Source organism: Salvia hispanica, chromosome 4 (genome assembly GCF_023119035.1).
Source record: "Salvia hispanica cultivar TCC Black 2014 chromosome 4, UniMelb_Shisp_WGS_1.0, whole genome shotgun sequence".
Taxonomy (NCBI): domain Eukaryota; kingdom Viridiplantae; phylum Streptophyta; class Magnoliopsida; order Lamiales; family Lamiaceae; genus Salvia; species Salvia hispanica.
In genome coordinates, this window is record NC_062968.1 from 43723176 (window position 1) to 43742297 (window position 19122).

The 19122-nt window shown below is 32.9% G+C and overlaps 2 protein-coding genes across 2 annotated transcripts; both read left to right on the forward strand.

Moving 5' to 3' along the window:
• The first annotated feature begins 4391 nt into the window (after window positions 1-4391).
• LOC125220097 (kirola-like) lies at window positions 4392-5332 on the forward strand. Its single transcript, XM_048122232.1, has 2 exons — window positions 4392-4641; window positions 4754-5332. Exons 1-2 carry the CDS (start codon window positions 4455-4457, stop codon window positions 5026-5028), a joined length of 462 nt encoding a protein of 153 aa, XP_047978189.1. The 5' UTR covers window positions 4392-4454; the 3' UTR covers window positions 5029-5332.
• A 3931-nt stretch (window positions 5333-9263) lies between these two features.
• Window positions 9264-10490, forward strand: LOC125185417 (kirola-like). The gene is made up of 2 exons (XM_048081940.1): window positions 9264-9490; window positions 9979-10490. The coding sequence occupies exons 1-2, from the start codon at window positions 9304-9306 to the stop codon at window positions 10248-10250; spliced, it is 459 nt and encodes a 152-aa protein (XP_047937897.1). The 5' UTR covers window positions 9264-9303; the 3' UTR covers window positions 10251-10490.
• Window positions 10491-19122: the final 8632 nt, after the last annotated feature.

A 19122-nucleotide genomic window follows, 5' to 3' on the forward strand; every position in this document is an offset into this window, starting at 1 on the left:
AAAAATTAATACGCAATTACATACATTGATTTTTTTTTTAAAAAAATAACAACAATTTAAGACGCAAAAGAAAGCGTTCATAAATTAAGGACAATTAACTTAATTTTTAGCTATTTTAGGACGCTTTCATTTGCGTCCTCTAATTTTAATCGGGTCACCAACAATAAAAACACTTTATGAAGTGTATGCGGCATATTTAGAAACACAATTTAGTGTCCTTAATTGCATTGAAAATGTTCTTAATGATTTTTTTGATGTAGTGTTGATTGTAAAATATTTATAACTCTTTAAAGCTACTGACTTATACTCCATGAGTCCCATTAAATATGAAACATTTACTTTTTAACAAGGGATTTGATATAGTGGCGGATCTATAAATTTGAGATTGAGGGTGCAATATATAATTAAATCGGCATGGAGATATAAAATTTAATCAATTTTTTTTTGTCGTTATCTCAATTTTTTTTAGCAAGTCACTTCGTTGTATATAAAAATAGATGATTTTAAGTGTTATTACTTGAAAGATTTTTACTACTATTTAAATTGAGGTTCTTTTCTAATTGAGAACTTATTTCAGTTTTAAAATAGTTTTTGATATTTAAAATAAAAGAAAATGCATCATATATTTTATATAATTTTAAATATGAGCATAATTGAAAACTATAAATAATCAAGATTAATAGATTTAATTATACATGCTTTTATTGTGTAAAAAACAAATGAAAACTAAAACTAATAAATGATACTCTATATTTAATCGTACATTAGATAGATATCACTAATAATAGTAAATGCTTAAATTAAATAATACGTAATAAAAGTTAAACAGTTAATAAATGCAAATAAAAATACAAGACTAATAGTAACAAAAATAAAACGGTTAGCAAATGAAAGCAAAAATAAAAGACTAAATAGCTACAAAAAAGTACGCCTAGGAGATTGGAACCTGGATCAACACTATAACATAGGAGCATTTTAGCTCAAGGCAATTCAATATTTTAGGGTTATAGTCGTACCCTTTTTTCTTAACTCTAGCAGTCACTGATTTAATCTTGTATTAGTTAACGAAGAGAAAATAAAATATAAAGAAGAAAAAGTAGAGATGATTTAATTTCATTTTAGAAAATATTTTATTTTTAAGAAACCGTTATTTGTAATGGGACATGGGAGTACTAGAATTCTAGAAAGTTGGGGGTTTAAGTCATTTTGGAGGTTGATATTTTCATTATTCATTATTTTTTTAAAGAAAAGGAGAGGAAGAAAAAGAATAAAAATACTTGCTTTTCATAAACTATGTTCCATTTAAAATATTCTTTCTTCAATGAAACGAGATTTAGATGGAGTTCTTGAATGTATAAAATAAATAGGAAAAAATAATTGAATATTTTATTTAAGAGAAAGAAGAATCAGAATGATTAATATTTTGATATAGACAAATTAAAAATAAAGTAGATATTTCGAAGAGAAAGATAACTGCTATAGTAGTATTTTATTTTATAAACTTTGTAAATTTTTAAAAAATTAACTGTATATATTTTATTTTATACTACTACTATTTAACAAAATCCAACGCCTACTAATATAACGTTTATAACGAAATAGAGATATAACCCTAATGTAATTGACAAACGAAGCACTTTTACTCATCAAATATTGAATAAGTCAACGTCAATTTGAATATCACAGTAGCACGTCTAGTAAATTAATGAATATAAGTTGGTGTCGAATTGATTTCAAATCAAGAGATATATATAAATAACAAAACACTTATCGATCAAAATACTTCAATATTCACTTGATCAATAATAGATATTAAAATATACAGTTAAACTACTTCAGCTAATCACAATAATTAATCTTTCCATTATTAAACTCAAGCGTATCAAAGTGGCCATGAGATTTCGTATAGCCTAATTTATTACAAGGGACCACTATGCGTTGTCCATATCATTTCATATCCCTATACAGAAAGAGTTTCAATTACCTAGAAACAATATATAATAATAAATTAAAAAATGAAATTAATAATAAATTAATTTATAATTTATATTATTACTCATTTTTATTTATTTAAGTAATATAATAATTTTGATACTTTATTAATTGTCCCTTGATGAAAATTGACGGCATATTGACATGACACGTACATATGTAAAAATTAAAAACATGAATGATTAAATTTATTAAACAACACTATTTATGTAGTCGAACATTTTGTTAACATTGTATTTTCTATTTGCCCCACTACCAAAAAGGGTGGTTTGCCGATGACATTACCGACAATGGTCAATCCATCAGGAATTATAGACGGTAAACAGTGTTACCGATGGAATGGTATACAAAAAATAACCAACATGTACGGAAATTTTTCCGTTGGTAATCCGCCGGTTGCCGATGAAAAAATAGGAGTTGGTAAAGTTGTTGTTTTTCTAGTGACATCATACATAATTTTCCTAAAATAGTACTCCATCCGTCCGTCTGTAGCTTACTCGTATTCTTTTTTGGGTTGTCCTATTGTAGATGGGTCATTTCCCTCTTTGGCAAAAAGCAATAACTTTCTTTGTCTTACTTTACTCTCTGTTCATCTTTCTATCTTTTTTTTCTTTTCTACTTTATTATTCATTTTCTTAACTCATACTTAACACAATTTTTTTTGAATTCCATACCGAAAAGAAATGCCCATACTACAAAGGGACGTAAGGAGTACGACACTATGAGATAATTTAGAAAAATATCAAGTTATGATAGTAATTTTTTATTTTTAAAGTTACAGGATTGAACATAACCTGACCAAACCTGATGGTTTTCTAGCAAAATGCCCTTATTTAGATTGTTTCATTTAACTTTTATTTTGATTAAATTGTCTATTGTAACCAAAATTATAAGTTACTACTACTTTTTATAGCAAAATAGAAAGAGAGTGAAGTAGGAGAGTAATTACAATCTTTTTTATGCTATAATTAGGGATGTCAATTCAACCCGAAACTCGTGGATTGGCCCGAACAATCCGGTAAAATGAGCGGGTTAGGGTTGTAATTTTATTACCCGAATACAAAACGGGCTAAATGGGTTGGCCCGAATGGGTTGGCGGGTTAAACGGGTTGGCCCGAACGGGTTGCGGGTCGGCCCGATAGGTTGCAACTTTTAATTAAAATTATTAAGTTTTAGGTTTTTTATATTTTTGAATCCTCAATCTTTCTACATAATCATTAGTCTTATAGTTAATCGAGATGAAATGCTTCTTTCCAAGTATTATTGTAGAATACTATGAAAATATGAAAATTTTATATGATTCTAACTAAAAAGAAAAAAACGTATCTAAAATTTAAAATCATTTTATAGAAGAAAATTTCGATACAAGAAATTATTTTCGAAAGCTTTTAGGCCCGAATAGCCCAAAGGGTTAGCCCAAAACCCGGCGGTTTAGGGTTAGGGTTGAAAATTTATAACCGAAAAAATCCATAAACCGAATAGCCCGAGCCCAAATAGCCCGGCAACCCAAGTGGATTGGCCCGAACCCGAACGGATTAGCCGATTGACATCCCTAGACATAATATCATATGGGTGAAACATAGTTAGTTGTTTGTTTATTTAGGGATATAATTGACGTTCAAAATATATTATATAGTATCACAATAAATAATGCTTATCAAATGCAAATACATATATTAATAATATATATAATATAAAATTGAAATATGATAGTTCAAGTTGACATCATAAATGTATTAATAACAAATGTTAATACCCCTTCCATCCTATTCTAGGTGGAGCATTTCTAATTCAGTATATAATTTTATGTAGCGTTGTTTTGAGAGTAGAGAGAGAAAATAAAGTAAGAGAGAAGGAAAAAGTAGATAAGAGTGATGTTTCTATAATTAAAAATGTGTGATTTAAAGTGAGACATCCCAAAAAAGAAAATATATACTTAGAGTGAGAAGGAGGAAATCCTATCTAGTGCAATATATTTATATACCACGTCTCACAAAAATAGATATTATTTTTATTAATATCAGTGCATTAAAAATAGCTCATATTTATTTTTACTACTAGTGATTTTTTTTCTTTCGAATAAGGTAGGACTCAATATTTATCATATTTTCTCTATATCTCTCATCTACCTTACCATTTGTATATTAAAATATATGTTTATTTAAAATATTTATTTTTATGGGAGGTGAAGTACTCCCTCCATTCACCATTAAATGTCTCATTTTTCCTTTTTCGTCCGTCTGCCAATAAATGTCTCATTTCATTAAAACGGAGAGAATTTTGAATTTAATTGTTGAACAGTATACTAAAATAAATAAAAAACACTATAAAATAAAATTAGGTTCGAGTAAATTAATCATGAGACGTGAGCCTCGCCTATATAATTAAGTGAAGATTGAGGGTAGCTCTATCTACCATTCTCTCCACTCTTTTGCTTATATACATTAAATATTATAGTGAAAATGGGGTTGCATGGAAAATTGGTTGCAGCAATAGAATTCAAAGCTGGTGGAGATGTCTTCCATGAACTTTTCAAGCACAAACCAGAGCATCTTTCCAAAGCTAGCCCTATTAGGGTCCAAGGCTGTGATCTCATCCAGGGGCAATTTGGTCAAGTTGGTGCCATCATCTGCTGGAGGTACACCCACGGTAAGTCCCCTGTAGCCGCGTGACATCCTCTTATTAGTACTATTTCATTATTTTCACTAATTAATACACTTTAATATCTAATCAACATGGCTTTGTGAATTTGATCAAACAGAAGGGAAAGAGAAGAAGGCGAAGCAAGTAATTCGGGTGATGGATGAAGAGAAGAAGCTGATTGAATATGAGATGTTGGAGGGATCCGACTTGTTGGAACTCTACAAAACATTCGACATAACCATCCACGTCGAGACCAAGGGCGACATCGACTTGGTGACGTGGACGTTGGAGTACGAGATGCGCAATGATGATGTGGAGCATCCGATGTCGATGCTCTCGTACTTCATCGACATCACCAAAGACATCGAAGATCATCACTTTGGCAAGCCATGAGTGATCCTTTCACTCTAGCTTGTTAATTGTATTTTCTAGTGTTGAATAATGTGTGATTTATAATAATGAATAAGCCATTGTGTTAAGATGGGTGTTTATTCCACCAAGAGGGGAGAATTAAAGAGTGAGGAAAGAGAGGGAAATGTGGTGGTGCTTTGTCTTCACAAGGTACTATAGATGGAAGATGTATGCCCTTCCATTTGATTGTGTGTGTTTTTTTAAGGTTAATGCTCTTTATGCTCTTGTGTAATATAAGGTGTGGTTGTTCTATTATTTGTATGATACTATAACTTATCTTTATGTACCATATGGCTCATAAAATCTTCATCTGTTACTGTTATAAGAGTACAAACTTTTAGAAGAAGAATTGGCTAGACAAGAAACTATATTTAGTGAATTAATATGCATTTTGATCTCGAATCGAGTTGCAAAATTTGTTAATCTTTTAAATATTTCACTCCTAAAGTAATTATTTTAATAATATTTATCATCAAAATAAAATTTAATACTCCCTCTGTGCATCATATTAAAAGTCATTTTGACTCGGCACGGATTTTAAGAAATTGTTTGACTTTGTGAAGAAAATGAAAGGGAGAAAGTGGGTGGAATGTGAGACCCATTATTAGTATTAGTTTTATAATAGATTGTGAATGTAAAAAAATCAGTGAAATGTGAGGTTCACATATTAAAAGTTGAATAAACAAATGATTTTATAAATCGTGGACAACCAAAAATGACAAAATGACTCTTTAAATGGTAAACAAAGTGACTCAATATGTAACTTAATACATGTAGAAAATAGTAATAATATAAAACTTTATTGTATAATTAACTTAATAATGGTTAAACTTGGAAATTTGTTATATAAAAACTTTATAGTTATAAAAAACTTTTAATGATCATTTATAAAAAATTGACATTAGTTATTAAATAGTGTGGTCCAAAGAGTATCTCTTCTCCAAATACAACTCGAAAATAAGGGTGTAGCTAACGCGTTAAATATTTCATTTGGAAGTATGATCAAAGGAATTGACGGAGGCGGGGCTTGCTACGGTGTAGATGCAAAAGATGATTAGAAATTTGAACCAATATTATATTATTATTATTATATATAGATTGATGCAATATTTGACTTAGGCTGCGAATCAGTGCGTTGCACCGAAGTATCCCATTGGTGATGGACCAAAAAAACAGCCGGTTTGGCTGTGAAATGGCCAATGGTCGGAATAGTTTTTGTATTTTTGATTTAATAAAATATTCCCACCATCCCAATCGATATAAAATATTTGGTTTTTAAAATAAGATTTTATATATTGTTATTTTGTGAGTTAACAAAGTGAGAATAAATAAAAAAGTTAAAAGTAGAAATGTTCTTTTATTTTGAATTTTTATTTATTTTTAATAAGACAATCTAAAAATAACGCTTAGGAAATACATGATACCAAAATTTACAACCAAAATTTACAATGGCCCCACACTGGAGTTGATCTTGGGCCGCCCATAAATAAATTGGTAAAACATACACTAAAACAATTTACGTGGTGACTTTTTTTTGGAATCATTTTACAATATTATGCCATCGTTTTTCAGTGTAGGCCGTAGGGTGGAAATATTTGTTTATAATCCCATATTCTAAAATCTTTTGCTTTTATTTTTTTCAATATGAAATGCAAATCTGCTGTATTCACGTGGGATGGTAGTATGCAAGTTGGCGGCCGAAGCCTGGAGAAGTGGAGGGAAAATTGTCCATAACTATCGTCAATTATATATAGAAAAGAGGTTAGAGATGTGTTTAAATAAATAAAAAAGAGGTTAGAGATGTGTTCATGAATCTTGCCATATAAATTGTAGATATGGTATTGGGATTAGCATTGAAAATATATATGTGACTATTATCAAAGATTTAGTTATACTCACTCCGTCCTATAAGAATATTCATTCTTTACTTTTTAGTCCGTTCTACAAGAATATGAACTTTCTAATTATAGAATTTTTTTTTTCTTTCAAAAAAGATGACATTCATTCTCCACTAACAATACTTTAGTTACTTTTTCCCCCTACCCCTCTCTTACTTTACCAAATTTGCATTAAAACCAATGTCGAACCCAAAGTGTATATTCTTTGGGGACGGAGGGAGTATTATTTTATTCATGTACTCCCACCGTCCCTCTGTAGCTGAGTTGTATTCCTTTTCGGATTGTCCCGCTATAGCTGAGTCATTTCATTTTTTGGCAAAAAATACTTTACTTTCTCTTACTTTACTCTCTCCTCATCTTTGTACCTTTTTCCTTTCTACCTTATTTTCCTTTTACTTAACTTATTTAAAATATTTTTTCTTAAATTCCGTGCCGAAAAGAAATACCTCTACTAAGGACGGAGGGAGTATAAATTAAAAGAGAGTTTAACTTAGGTTTCTTTGCATATTAGAAATGGAGGCAGATTATTGAAATTATAGTTTAACGTGTTCTTGAGCTTTGCTCTTGGTTTCTCCTATTCCTAATTCTTGTAGCATCGTTCTCGTCTTCGAATAGATTATCGACTTATCGATCGAACTTTCACATTCGATTGTGGCGTCATTCACTTTGATCCCATCATCCCCATATTCCCTGTCGAATTCATATCCATCATATTGCAAAATCATCTTCCTAAATATAATTCTCAAATTGGAGGAATGTCATTATCTTCAATTTACAACAAGTATCTCAAACCCTGTCGACGACAGAGGATAATTTGTTCATAGAAGTGTCACGAGATCGTGGCGAGCTTACAAGGCACGCATCATATAGACTGTCTATTGCTGGTTGGCTTTATCAATGTTTGTATCTTCTAAGACTTTGCACACATCAAATGATACTATTTCTTCCTTCTTATTGTGGACACGTGCAACAACTATCCATTCCTGCACAAAATTTGATGTATCAACACCCATGTGTTATCTCAATTAAACAAAAGAGATCCCGCGGCTAAAATCCATTACATAATAAGCAATCACCGGTTGGAGTACTATAAAATATATTTAAGACACGCAAACACAGTCATCAACAAAAAAATACTTAGAAGAGAGTATTTGAGACCTAGCCCGCCTAGCCCGTTTGGGCTGACCCAATTAGTCCGATTCCTTACCGGGTTATGTTTTTTTGGCTCTAACCCTAAACATTTAGGGGGTTCATTGGGCCAACATCGAGTTCGGGCTAAACTAACATCCCTATTCCCTATCAATGACATTGTAGAAGTTCCTTGAACTGATGCTAAACTTTCAGTAAAGAATGAACTCCATGATAATAGCATAAGGTATCAATGAAAATTGAATAATTCTTGAATATGAGTATAAACTATTTATCAGACTGAATATCATGGCTAGTTAAGTAATGAAAAAAAATCGTTACTCAACTTGAGGAGGGTGTTGGAACGAAGAGAACAATAGTGATTGAAGGAAATAATCAAAATTATAATTAACGTCCATTCTAAAAAGGAAGAAATCAATTTAGATTAATCAAATATAATTCAGTATGTATTTTTTACTTTCCTTATTAATGTAGAATTGAATTCCAAATAAAGAGTTGGATGTAATGGAGTTGATTACCGAACATAATACGATACATAATATAATTTTTATTATTTCTTTCTGTCTTTTATTGTTTCCATTAGTCTTTTGTATTCAGCATTCTATTGTCCATCAATTCAATTTTTAAAAAGACAGATAAATGTCATTCTACATTCTATTTTCTATCAATTTAGTTCTAAAAGACTAAATAATCATTCTGTATCAAATCGAGACATATGGGGAGAATGATTGATTAATTTTTTATAAATAAATTGATTAATAAATATAGATTTAAATATTTAAAAAATTACAGAGATATGTGCAGAATGATGATTAATTTTTTATAAATAAAATCGAGGAATAAATATAGATTTAAAGATTTAAAAATGTATGCGTATCTCATCCATGCATTAATATAGATCTGGCGTGTTGAAGCTAATGATCAGTAATTAATAAAATAATTATAAAATTATGAATAGCAAGTATAAAATAATAAAATAAACTTTACAAGGACCCCTTTAGCCATGTGCCCAGTCCAAATATAAAAATTAATATGTTTTTATAAATTATAAAAGGAATAAAATTGTGAAACTTAGACTAAAATATTACAATTGGGATAATAACCATCCGGGAGCATTGCCTATATAAAGGGAAGATTGCAAAGAATATCTTTGTACCATTCTCTATACTTCAATTAAATTTATAATATATTGATAATCAAATTAGTTGGGATGGGATTACATGGGAAATTGGTTGCAGCAATAGAGTTCAAAGCTGGTGGAGATGTATTCCATGAACTTTTCAGGCACAAACCGCATGATATTTCCAAAATTAGCCCTGAAATAGTAAAAGGATGTGATCTTCACGAGGGTGAATTTGGTCATATTGGTTCTATCATATGCTGGGAATACATACATGGTATGTATTTATGTGTCTCTGCTACAACATCATATATAATAAGCTAGTATTAAAATTCCATGTGCATCTTTATTTATTCACAATATACATACTATAAATTTCAGATAAAATGACCAAATTTTTATAGCTTTTTTAACCCCACGTCAACTTAGTAATGAACTATGTACCATTTCACACCTACTCTCTTCGTTCCATAATAAAAGTCTTATATTTGCCATTTCTGTCCATTCGATAATAATCGTATTTCATTTTTACTATAAATGGTAAGTAGGCCCACACTCTACCAACTTATTCCTCTTGCATTTTATTATAAAACTAATAATATATTAGTGAGTGAGACCCACATTTTACTAACTTATTAAATCTACTTTTCGTTACATTTTTTAAATCAATTCTCAAACCAAATAGGACTTCTTTTGTGGGACTGAAACGGAGTAAGTATAAGGAATCCTAACAATAAAGATTAAAACATTGTGTGTGACGTGCAGATGGAAAGGTGAAGAAAGCAAAAGAAGTGATCCAATTGATTGATGAAGAGAAAAAACTAATTCAATTTAAGGTGATTGAAGGGGACTTGATGGAGCTTTATAAAGATTTGATTATTACTATCCACGTAGAGACAAATAATGGCATTGATTTGGTGACATGCACCATGGAATACGAGAAGCTTAATGAAGATGTGGAGCATCCCATTTCTATTCTCTCATTGTTCATTGACCTCACCAAATCTATTGAGACTCACCACCTTGCCCAACCTTGAATTAATGGTGTCATTTCCAACTCTACAATGGAGATAGATATGTTTTACTATTTAATAATGACAATAAGAGTGTTTAACTACACTCTATCTAGTGTGCTTGATTTGTGTGTGTGAGAGACTCACCTTGTTATGTATGTTTAAAGTTTCCAAGCTGTTGTATTTTTGGCACTTGTTTTTTTATTTTGAAATTGAGTGGACTTGGTTTGTGTTTCATTGATATATTATCCGATTTTTTGATTATGTGAAAAAGTTGAAATTATGACATGAGGTAAAATTATTGACCCAAACCGTATGTGTCTATGGATAATTTTTAAAATTTAGAATATAATTGATAGACCCTCGTATTTGCTAAATTTTCTTTAGGGTTCCTGAAGACAAGTTAAATATTAGCCATTTCACATATAATTCAAATATTAGTCCTATTTATCGACAATATGAATTTTAATGATAAATCGGTAAAATAAGAGAAAAAGATGAGAAAAGATAGGTAAAATAAGAGAGAGAAAGAAAAAGTAGTTACAGTATGAGAGAGGTTTTAAAAATATAGGTAAAGTATGAGAGAAAAAAATTCCATTTTTAGAAATGAGACTATTTTTTGTGGACATCCAAAATAGCAAAATGAGATAGATTTTTTTGTGTAAAAAGGAGTATGTAAAAATTACAGACGTGAGTGATTAAGTTTGTTAAACGAAGCTGTTTAAGTTGCCGAATATTTTATCGACATAATATTTTCTTTTTGCCACACACTACAAAAAAAGGTGGTTTACCGATATCATTACCGTCTACCAACAATGGATAGTTCTCGGTAATAACAAACGATAAACAATGTTGTCGACGGAAAGGCCAACAGAATAACTGTAGTCCGTCAATAAAAAAATTAACTGACATGTAAATTACCGACGATAATTTTTCCGTTGATAATCCACCGGCTATCTATGGGCAAATATGAATTATTGATAAAAAATTTCTTCCATTAAATTGTTGTTTTTCTAGTGACATCATACTTAGTTTCCCTAAAATATGATATTATGAGACAATTGGAAAAATATTAAATTCATGATATAATCGTTCATTTTTAAAGTTATGAGATTGACCAATAATTTGACCAACTTTGTGAAGGAACTGGCAGCGGAAGCGTTCGATAAATCAAACAAATAAATCACTAATAATCAGATCTATTTAGCAGATTATTTAGACAAATTCTATTCGCGTAATTATCACATGTATCATGCTCATAACTTGAATTAATTATGCTTTAGGTATAATTGAAACGTAAAACATGCTTTTGTACGGAGCAGAAATAATACCTTGTTGATTCTCCAAAGAATCGACGATGGCTAGCGACTTCCCCGCATGATACTTTGAATACTAGACCACAGATCTTCTCTCTGGTTCTCGAACTGTACTCCAATATCAGTGTGGGCTGATCTTACCGGAATACTAGGACTTAAATAAAAGAGACAGAAAAAGAATCCACTCCACGGAGGAGGAGAAAATTTCAACCACCACTATAGGGGGGGGGGGACAAAAATTTTAAGAAATAAAATTGTTTTATTTCTGTCTCCTTTATTCTCCTATTTATATTAAGTTCCTTTTTGGGCCCAGACAGGGATCTATGGAAGATTTTGGATAAGGACTCACCCAATTTATTTTTTACTAATTATATTGAACCCACAATTTAATACAAGCTTTAATTGGAATATTACGAGCACCCACTACAGAAGTAATATTGAACTCTCCCCATCCAAATCCGAAATTATAAGTAATCCAGGTTTCCGTTTTAACTTTCATTTCCTGAGCTTAAGATAAAAATGTCCATTAATTAATTAATTCCTACTATGGACTTAATTAATTAACTTCTTATAAATTTCAAGAATGAACTTAACATGAAACACTTATTTATTATTCATAGAGTAATCAAACTCCAACTAGCTAGGTTCTGAATAATAAAACCTTGTTTCACGCTCCCCTTGAGGACATTATCAAACGAGACTCACCTCGTGCATTATTCAACATAATAGCAATCCTAGCACCGCTAGATATTAATCACCACAACCCAATATATCGGGATTATTTGGTTACGAAAAACCCGCACCATTTGATAAGTCAAAGTAATGCATAATCAATACCGTATGCTCAATGCTAACCTATATTGATTAAGAAACAAATATTTATCAAGACCTCGCCTTTCAGTAGATAGCGTAAAGACTCGTCTTGCTGTTAGATCCGTTCAGTGCTTTACCACACCAATGTCATCTTATTTTAGTAAGACTTAGAAAATGCGGACTGACATTACAACCTTTCACGATAGATAGTCTAATTCCATCTAGGTCGTGAAATTCTTCTTTTTCTTTGTTTAGGACTGACCGTGTTACCTTAAAGTAGACGACGCCCACAACCGGTCTACTAAAACAAAGACTTAGACTTTGTTAAGTTTACTTATACATTTAAACATGCAATCAATATTCATTAAATGTAAAACATAACAAAATTATGACAAAAACAATCTGTTTTATTCCTTGGAAAATAAAATAAGAGTTTTACGGTATTCAATCACTTGAAATGTGATTTCTAGTATACAAACTCTAAAACTTTGATGGTTTTCTAGCAACCGATCCTTATTTAAATTGTTTTCATTATTTATTTTAAAATTTTCACTTGACTAAAATATCTTATACAACCAAAATTATATGTTACTTTCTATAGCAAAAAACGAAGATCTTTGATCAAAATAAAGATCGTGACCTGTAGCTGTTGGATGCGTGTAGACCTGCCCAAGGTTTACCGAACCGGCAGTTAAAACCGAAACCATGAGAATTTATCCTAACTGAAACCGTCAATTTTTGAACCGTGGTTTGGTTCAAGTTTAAAATTTTTTGAACATAAATAGTGCCGGAACCGCCGGTTTCGGGCGATTCCAGGTGAAAAACCGCTTGAAAATCGTGAAACCAAGCCGGAAGTGCAGAAAACCGGCGGTTCAGAACCCTGAAAAACCACCAGAAAACCATCGGTTCGGAACCAAAACAGAAACCGTCGGTTTTAGAACCAGAACCATAACCGCGAAACACCCTCGCGGTTCGATTTCAGTTTGGCAATTTCCAAAATCGGACCGATGGTTCCGGAACCGTGGGCACCTCTAACTATGTGAGTGTGTTTCTTCACTGAGATAAGTCTTGTGACTCACTCTCTCTTCCAGATTATTCGATACTCTTTCTCTTTCTTCAGTGGTTTTCTCTCCGCTTCTCTCTATCTCTCTCTCTGCTTTGATCTTCACCGATGATGTTCTCCGGTCTCTCCTTCTCTTCTCTTCTCTTTGTGAGTTCTGAGTGAGGATCTGTCAACTCCTGTGTTGATCAGTTGCTTTGGTCAAAGATTGAACGGTTCAGTTCAGATTAGTTCCAAGGAGAATGTCTTCGGGTGATTCATTGAGATCTGCGAGATCCATGACTTCTTGAGTCTCAAGCTATGTGTTTGTGAGGTGATTCGTTGGTATTTTCGGTGGATTCCTAGAGTTTGGGTTCTATTGGTTTCACGGTGCTCCCTTGTGACTTGTTGGTGAAGATAGTGGAGGTCTTTGCCCCTGTGAAGTTTGCGTGTGCAACCTGAGTCATATCCTAATATTCTAGCTTGTCTTTTGTACTTAGTATTCATTTAGATCCGAAAGGATCTTGTTCTTGTTTTATTGACTCGGTTACTCAATGTGCAGGTGACGCTGAGGTATAGCTAGAAGTCTGATGCAGATAGGATTTTCTTTCAGTACCTTGTACTTCTTGAGTCTCAGGCTGTGTGTTTGTGAGGTGATTCGTTGGTTTCGGTGGATACCTAGGGTTTGGGTTCGATTGGTCTCACGGTGCTCTCTTGTGACTTGTTGGTAAAGATAGTGGAGGTCTTTGGCCCTGTGACGTTGCGTGTGCAACCTGAGCCATATCCTAATCTTCTAGCTTGTCTTATGTACTTTGTATTCATTTAGATCTGAAAGGATCTTGTTCTTGTTTTATTGACTCGGTTACTTAATGTGCAGGTGGCGCTGAGGTATAACTAGAAGTCCGATGCAGATATGATTTTCTTTCAATACCTTGTACTTCTTAGTAATCTGTAGTATTGTACTCTTCTTTTGTATTTCGGCTTGTATCTTCCGAGATTAGTCATTTCAGTAACCGTATAATAGCAAAAAAGGCCCCGGTAATTAGTGAATCCTGTCGATCTGATCCCTACAATATTATTATATATCAATTAATGCAATATTTGACTTATAGGGCTGCGAATTAACGCATTGCACATACAAACCACCGAACTATCCCACTGGTGTGGACCAAATAAACAGTCGGTTTGGCCGTGAAATGGCCAATGGTCGGAACAATTTTCGTATTTTTGATTAAAAATATACTCCCGCCGTTCAATAAATATAAAATATTTGATTTTCGACATAAGTTTTTATGTAGTGTTGTTTTGTGAGTTAATGAAGAAAAAAAAAATAAAAAGAAAAAGTAAAAATGAAAATGATATTATTTTCATTTTAGGAAAATTGGATTTAGAATGAAACAATCCATAAAAGAAAATATTTTATTTTTAATTAGACAAATGACTGTGTTATACCAAAATTTCACAATGGCCCCACACCGAGAGTTGATCTTGGGTCCATAAATTGGTAAACATACACTTACAAAAAAATATTAACGTGGTGACTGTTTTATAGAATCATTTTACAACATAATGCCATCATTTTTCAATGTGGGGTGGAAATATTTGTTTATAATCCATGTTCTACAATCTTTTGCTTTTATTTATTTCAATATGAAATGCGAACCATTTGTATTCACGTGAGATGAAGTTGCATCAACTTGTAAGACAAACCTGAGTGCATTAAAGCTTTACTAAAGATTACTAATAAGTAGTATATCTGATTTTGTCTGTCACAAAAAATTTTACTGTCGGATTACCATCGGCAAATAACGTCACTATATCATTGTCTTAAAAATGTTATGGGACATTTATTATTCTGTCATTATATAATGCCGAAAAATTCCGTCTGTAATATTAATCCATATTTTTTAATCCTCAAATAATAATTTATATAAATTTATTGATCAATACTTAAAGAAAATAGTCACAGATAAAAATTTGATTAAGTGAAAGACTCCTCGACCGCAGCAATAAATATATTACTGCTTTAAAACAACGTTCACAAATCGAGAATGGAGGGACTGAGTTTTCATCTACCTGCTATTTGGAAGATAGTCTGATGTGATCCTCACTTCAAGCCCGAAGAAACGTTCGAAAATAGCTAGAATGGAATGGGCTGAGGTCTTGATTTGGCGGAAGCGTGAAGAAGTGGAGGGAAAATTGTCCGTAACTATCGGCTATTTTATGTACTCCTGAAAAGAGGTTGGAGATGTGTTCATGAATCTTGCCATATAAATTGGATATATGGTCTAATATTGGGACATGGAAAATATGACTGTTATCAAAGATTTAGTTGTATATTACTTTTATTCTTGTATTCGGTAGAGGTGAGTTTTAACTTACTGTTGCTTTGCATACTATAATTAGGAAGTATATAGTATTTATTAGTAGTAGTTACTCTCTCTGTTTAATAATATGAGTCATATGCATAAGTTGGTGAAATGTGAGTCCCACTTATATATAATAGTTTTATAATAAAATATGAGTGAAATAAGTTGGTGGAATATGATGTCTACTTACCATTTATGGTAAAAGTGAATGAAGACTTTTATTATGGGACGAACGAAAATAGAAAAATAAGATTGTTATTGTGGGACGGATGAAGTATTTAAGTAGGAGGATTTGTTAGATTTGGTATACCATATTTTTGCCTACTAAAGGCGTGTCGTTACATGAGAAAAAGGCAGGCGGATTATTGAAAATAAATTTAACGTGTTCTTGAGCTTTTCTCTTGGTTTCTCATATTCGGAGTTCTTGTAGAATTGTGCTCTTCTTCGAATAGATTATCGACTTATTAATCGAACTTTTATATTCGAATGTGGCGTTATTCACTTTGATTCCATCATCCATATTATTTCACGTCGAATTCATATCCATCTAATTGAAGAATTATCTTCTAAATATATGTCTCAAATTGGAGCTAATGTCATGGCAGATTCATTATCTTCAATCTACTATAAGTATATCAAATCCTGCCGACGACGAAAGGATAATTTGTTCAGAGAAGTGTCACGAGATCGTGGCGAGCATACGAGGTACACATCATATAGACTGTCTATTGCTGGTTGGCTTTTTCAATGTTTGTATCTTCTAAGACTTTGCACACATTGCTGCACAAAATTTGATGTATCAGCACCCATGCGTGATCTCAATTAAACAAAAGAGATCCCTCGGCTAAAATCCAATGCATACCAAGCAATGACCGGTTGGAGAACTATAAAATATATCTAAGATACGCAAGGACAGTCATCAATAAAAAAAATAGAAGAGAGTATTTGAGACCTAGCCCGCCTAGCCCATTTGAGCTAACCCAATTAGCCCGATTCCTAACCGGGCTATGAATTTTTGGCTCTAACCCTAAACATTTAGGGGGTTAATCGGGCCGACATATCGTGTTTGGGCCAACATATTGTGGTCGGGCTAAACTAACATTCCTATCAATGACATTGTAGAAGTTCCTTGAACTGATCCTAAAAAAAATGAAGAATACATGATACAAGCGTAAGTATTAACGAAAATTGAAAAACTTCTGAATATGAGCATAAACTATTTATCAAAGTGAATATCATGGCTAGTCCTGTATTGAAAAAATAGATACTAAACTTGAGGAGAGTGGTGGAATGAAGAGAATACGCGTGATTGAAAGAGATAATCAAAACTATAATATTCTAGAAAGGAAGAAATCAATTTAGATTAGTCAAATATAATTTAATACAGTATATATTATTTACTTTTGTTATTAACGTAGAATTGAATTCCAAATAAAGAGTTGAATGTAATGGAGTTGATTACTGTAGGGATCAGATTAGGTGCGGATTCACTAATTATCAATACCTCTTTGTTCTTCATTAAGGGAGCTCAGTCAAACTCCAACCACGCGACTGATATGTACAACAGATTACAAAGGAGAATCCCTCACAACTATTACAATTACAGTAACTAGTTCTAGCTAGGGTTCTTGAGTAATCTTGACTTCTTGATACACCTACACACTCAAGAAGATTGTTAGTATAACAACACAAGATCCTTGCGGATCTCAAACAACAACTAACAAGAGAAAGCAAAGTGAAACAAAATAGATCACAGAATATGGCTCAGAGCCCACCACATAGCCCAGATCTATTCAACTAGAACCAAATCCAAGGGAGCACCGATGAATCGACTGGAGTCTACCCACGCACCGTCAATACCTTCACCACACAGCCCCTTCGCACCGGATTAGCTCACTTAAACCACCTCAGAACAGAAACCCTAGTTCTCACACCACAAGCAACCGAAGCAGTTGCCTTCCAAACAACTCAGCACTCGAATATTCACACAAGAATGGCGAATAATCTCAAGGAATCAACCGGAGAAGCAATCGGAGATGTAGAGAGAAGACAGAGAGTCAGAGAGTAGAGAGAGAGAGAGAGAGAGTTTATCGAATGAGAGAACACACAACCGGCTCACATCTCACATAAACAAACACATCCCACAAACCCTTAATCCAACGGTCAGGAAGCAGGATCCAAGTGAAGAGGCACGTGGCAGCATCTGGTGAGAAGGGGAAGCAACTGGGCTTCTGGGCCAAGTCCAAAGAATGGATAAAAGGCCCAGACACAAATTAAATCAGGCCCAAGCAATAATAGTCCACATATATTCAACATACTCCACCTTGGACTCTTATTCTAGGAAACCAATCATGGGCTAAAGGCTAAGGCATTTCTCATCATTACCCACAAGGTTAGTTCCTGACACAGAGAGCATAAAACTGATTAGTCAAGGAAATAACCAAAGCATTGCCTAACAAGATCACAAGAAGATCACCAAATGGCTAATCAACTGGTCTTGTAGGTCTTTCAGGCCCAGTGATCTCATAGAGCCAAGGCTCACAGAGTCAACTAGGAATTACCCCCGGGACATGCACATGCTAACCACAATCAAAATGCAAAATCCTAATGCAAGTGAGCAGTTTATCAACAGGTAAGCATTTAGTTCCCATATCAGCAGGGTTTTTGTCAGTGTGCACCTTTTGAAGAAAAATTTCACCTTTTTCAACAAAATGTCTCTAATGTAATGAAATCTCACATCAATATGTTTTGTCTTAAGTTCAGAGAGAACTCCCTTTAACCAAACAACTTCTTTCATTGCCTCAGTGATAGCAATATATTCTGACTCAGTAGTAGACAAAGCCACTATATGCTGCAGCTGTGACTTCCAACTAACACATGACCTGCACACAGTAAACACATAGGAGGTAGTTGACTTCCTCTTATCCCTTTCATTAGCATAGTTGGAACCCACAAAACCAGTTAGTAAAACACCACCATCACATTTAGAGTAACACAGCCCATACTTGGCAGTGTGCTTAAGATATCTCAGAAGACACTTCAAAGCCTCCCAATGAACAGAACCAGGATTTGCCATATATCTACTAAGGCAAGACACAGCATAGGCAATATCAGGCCTAGTGCTAACCATCAAGTACATCACTGATCCAATAGCATTAGCATAAGGGACTTTCTTCATGGCATCAATATCAAGCTGAGACTTAGGGCACAAATCTTTACTCAATATAAAATGAGCAGCAAGGGGAACAAAGGCAGGTTTAGCATCAAACATGTTAAGTTTCTTCAACACTTTATACACATAAGGTTCCTGATGCAGAACAAGAGAACAAGTTTTCCTATCTCTCTCAATGCATATGCCA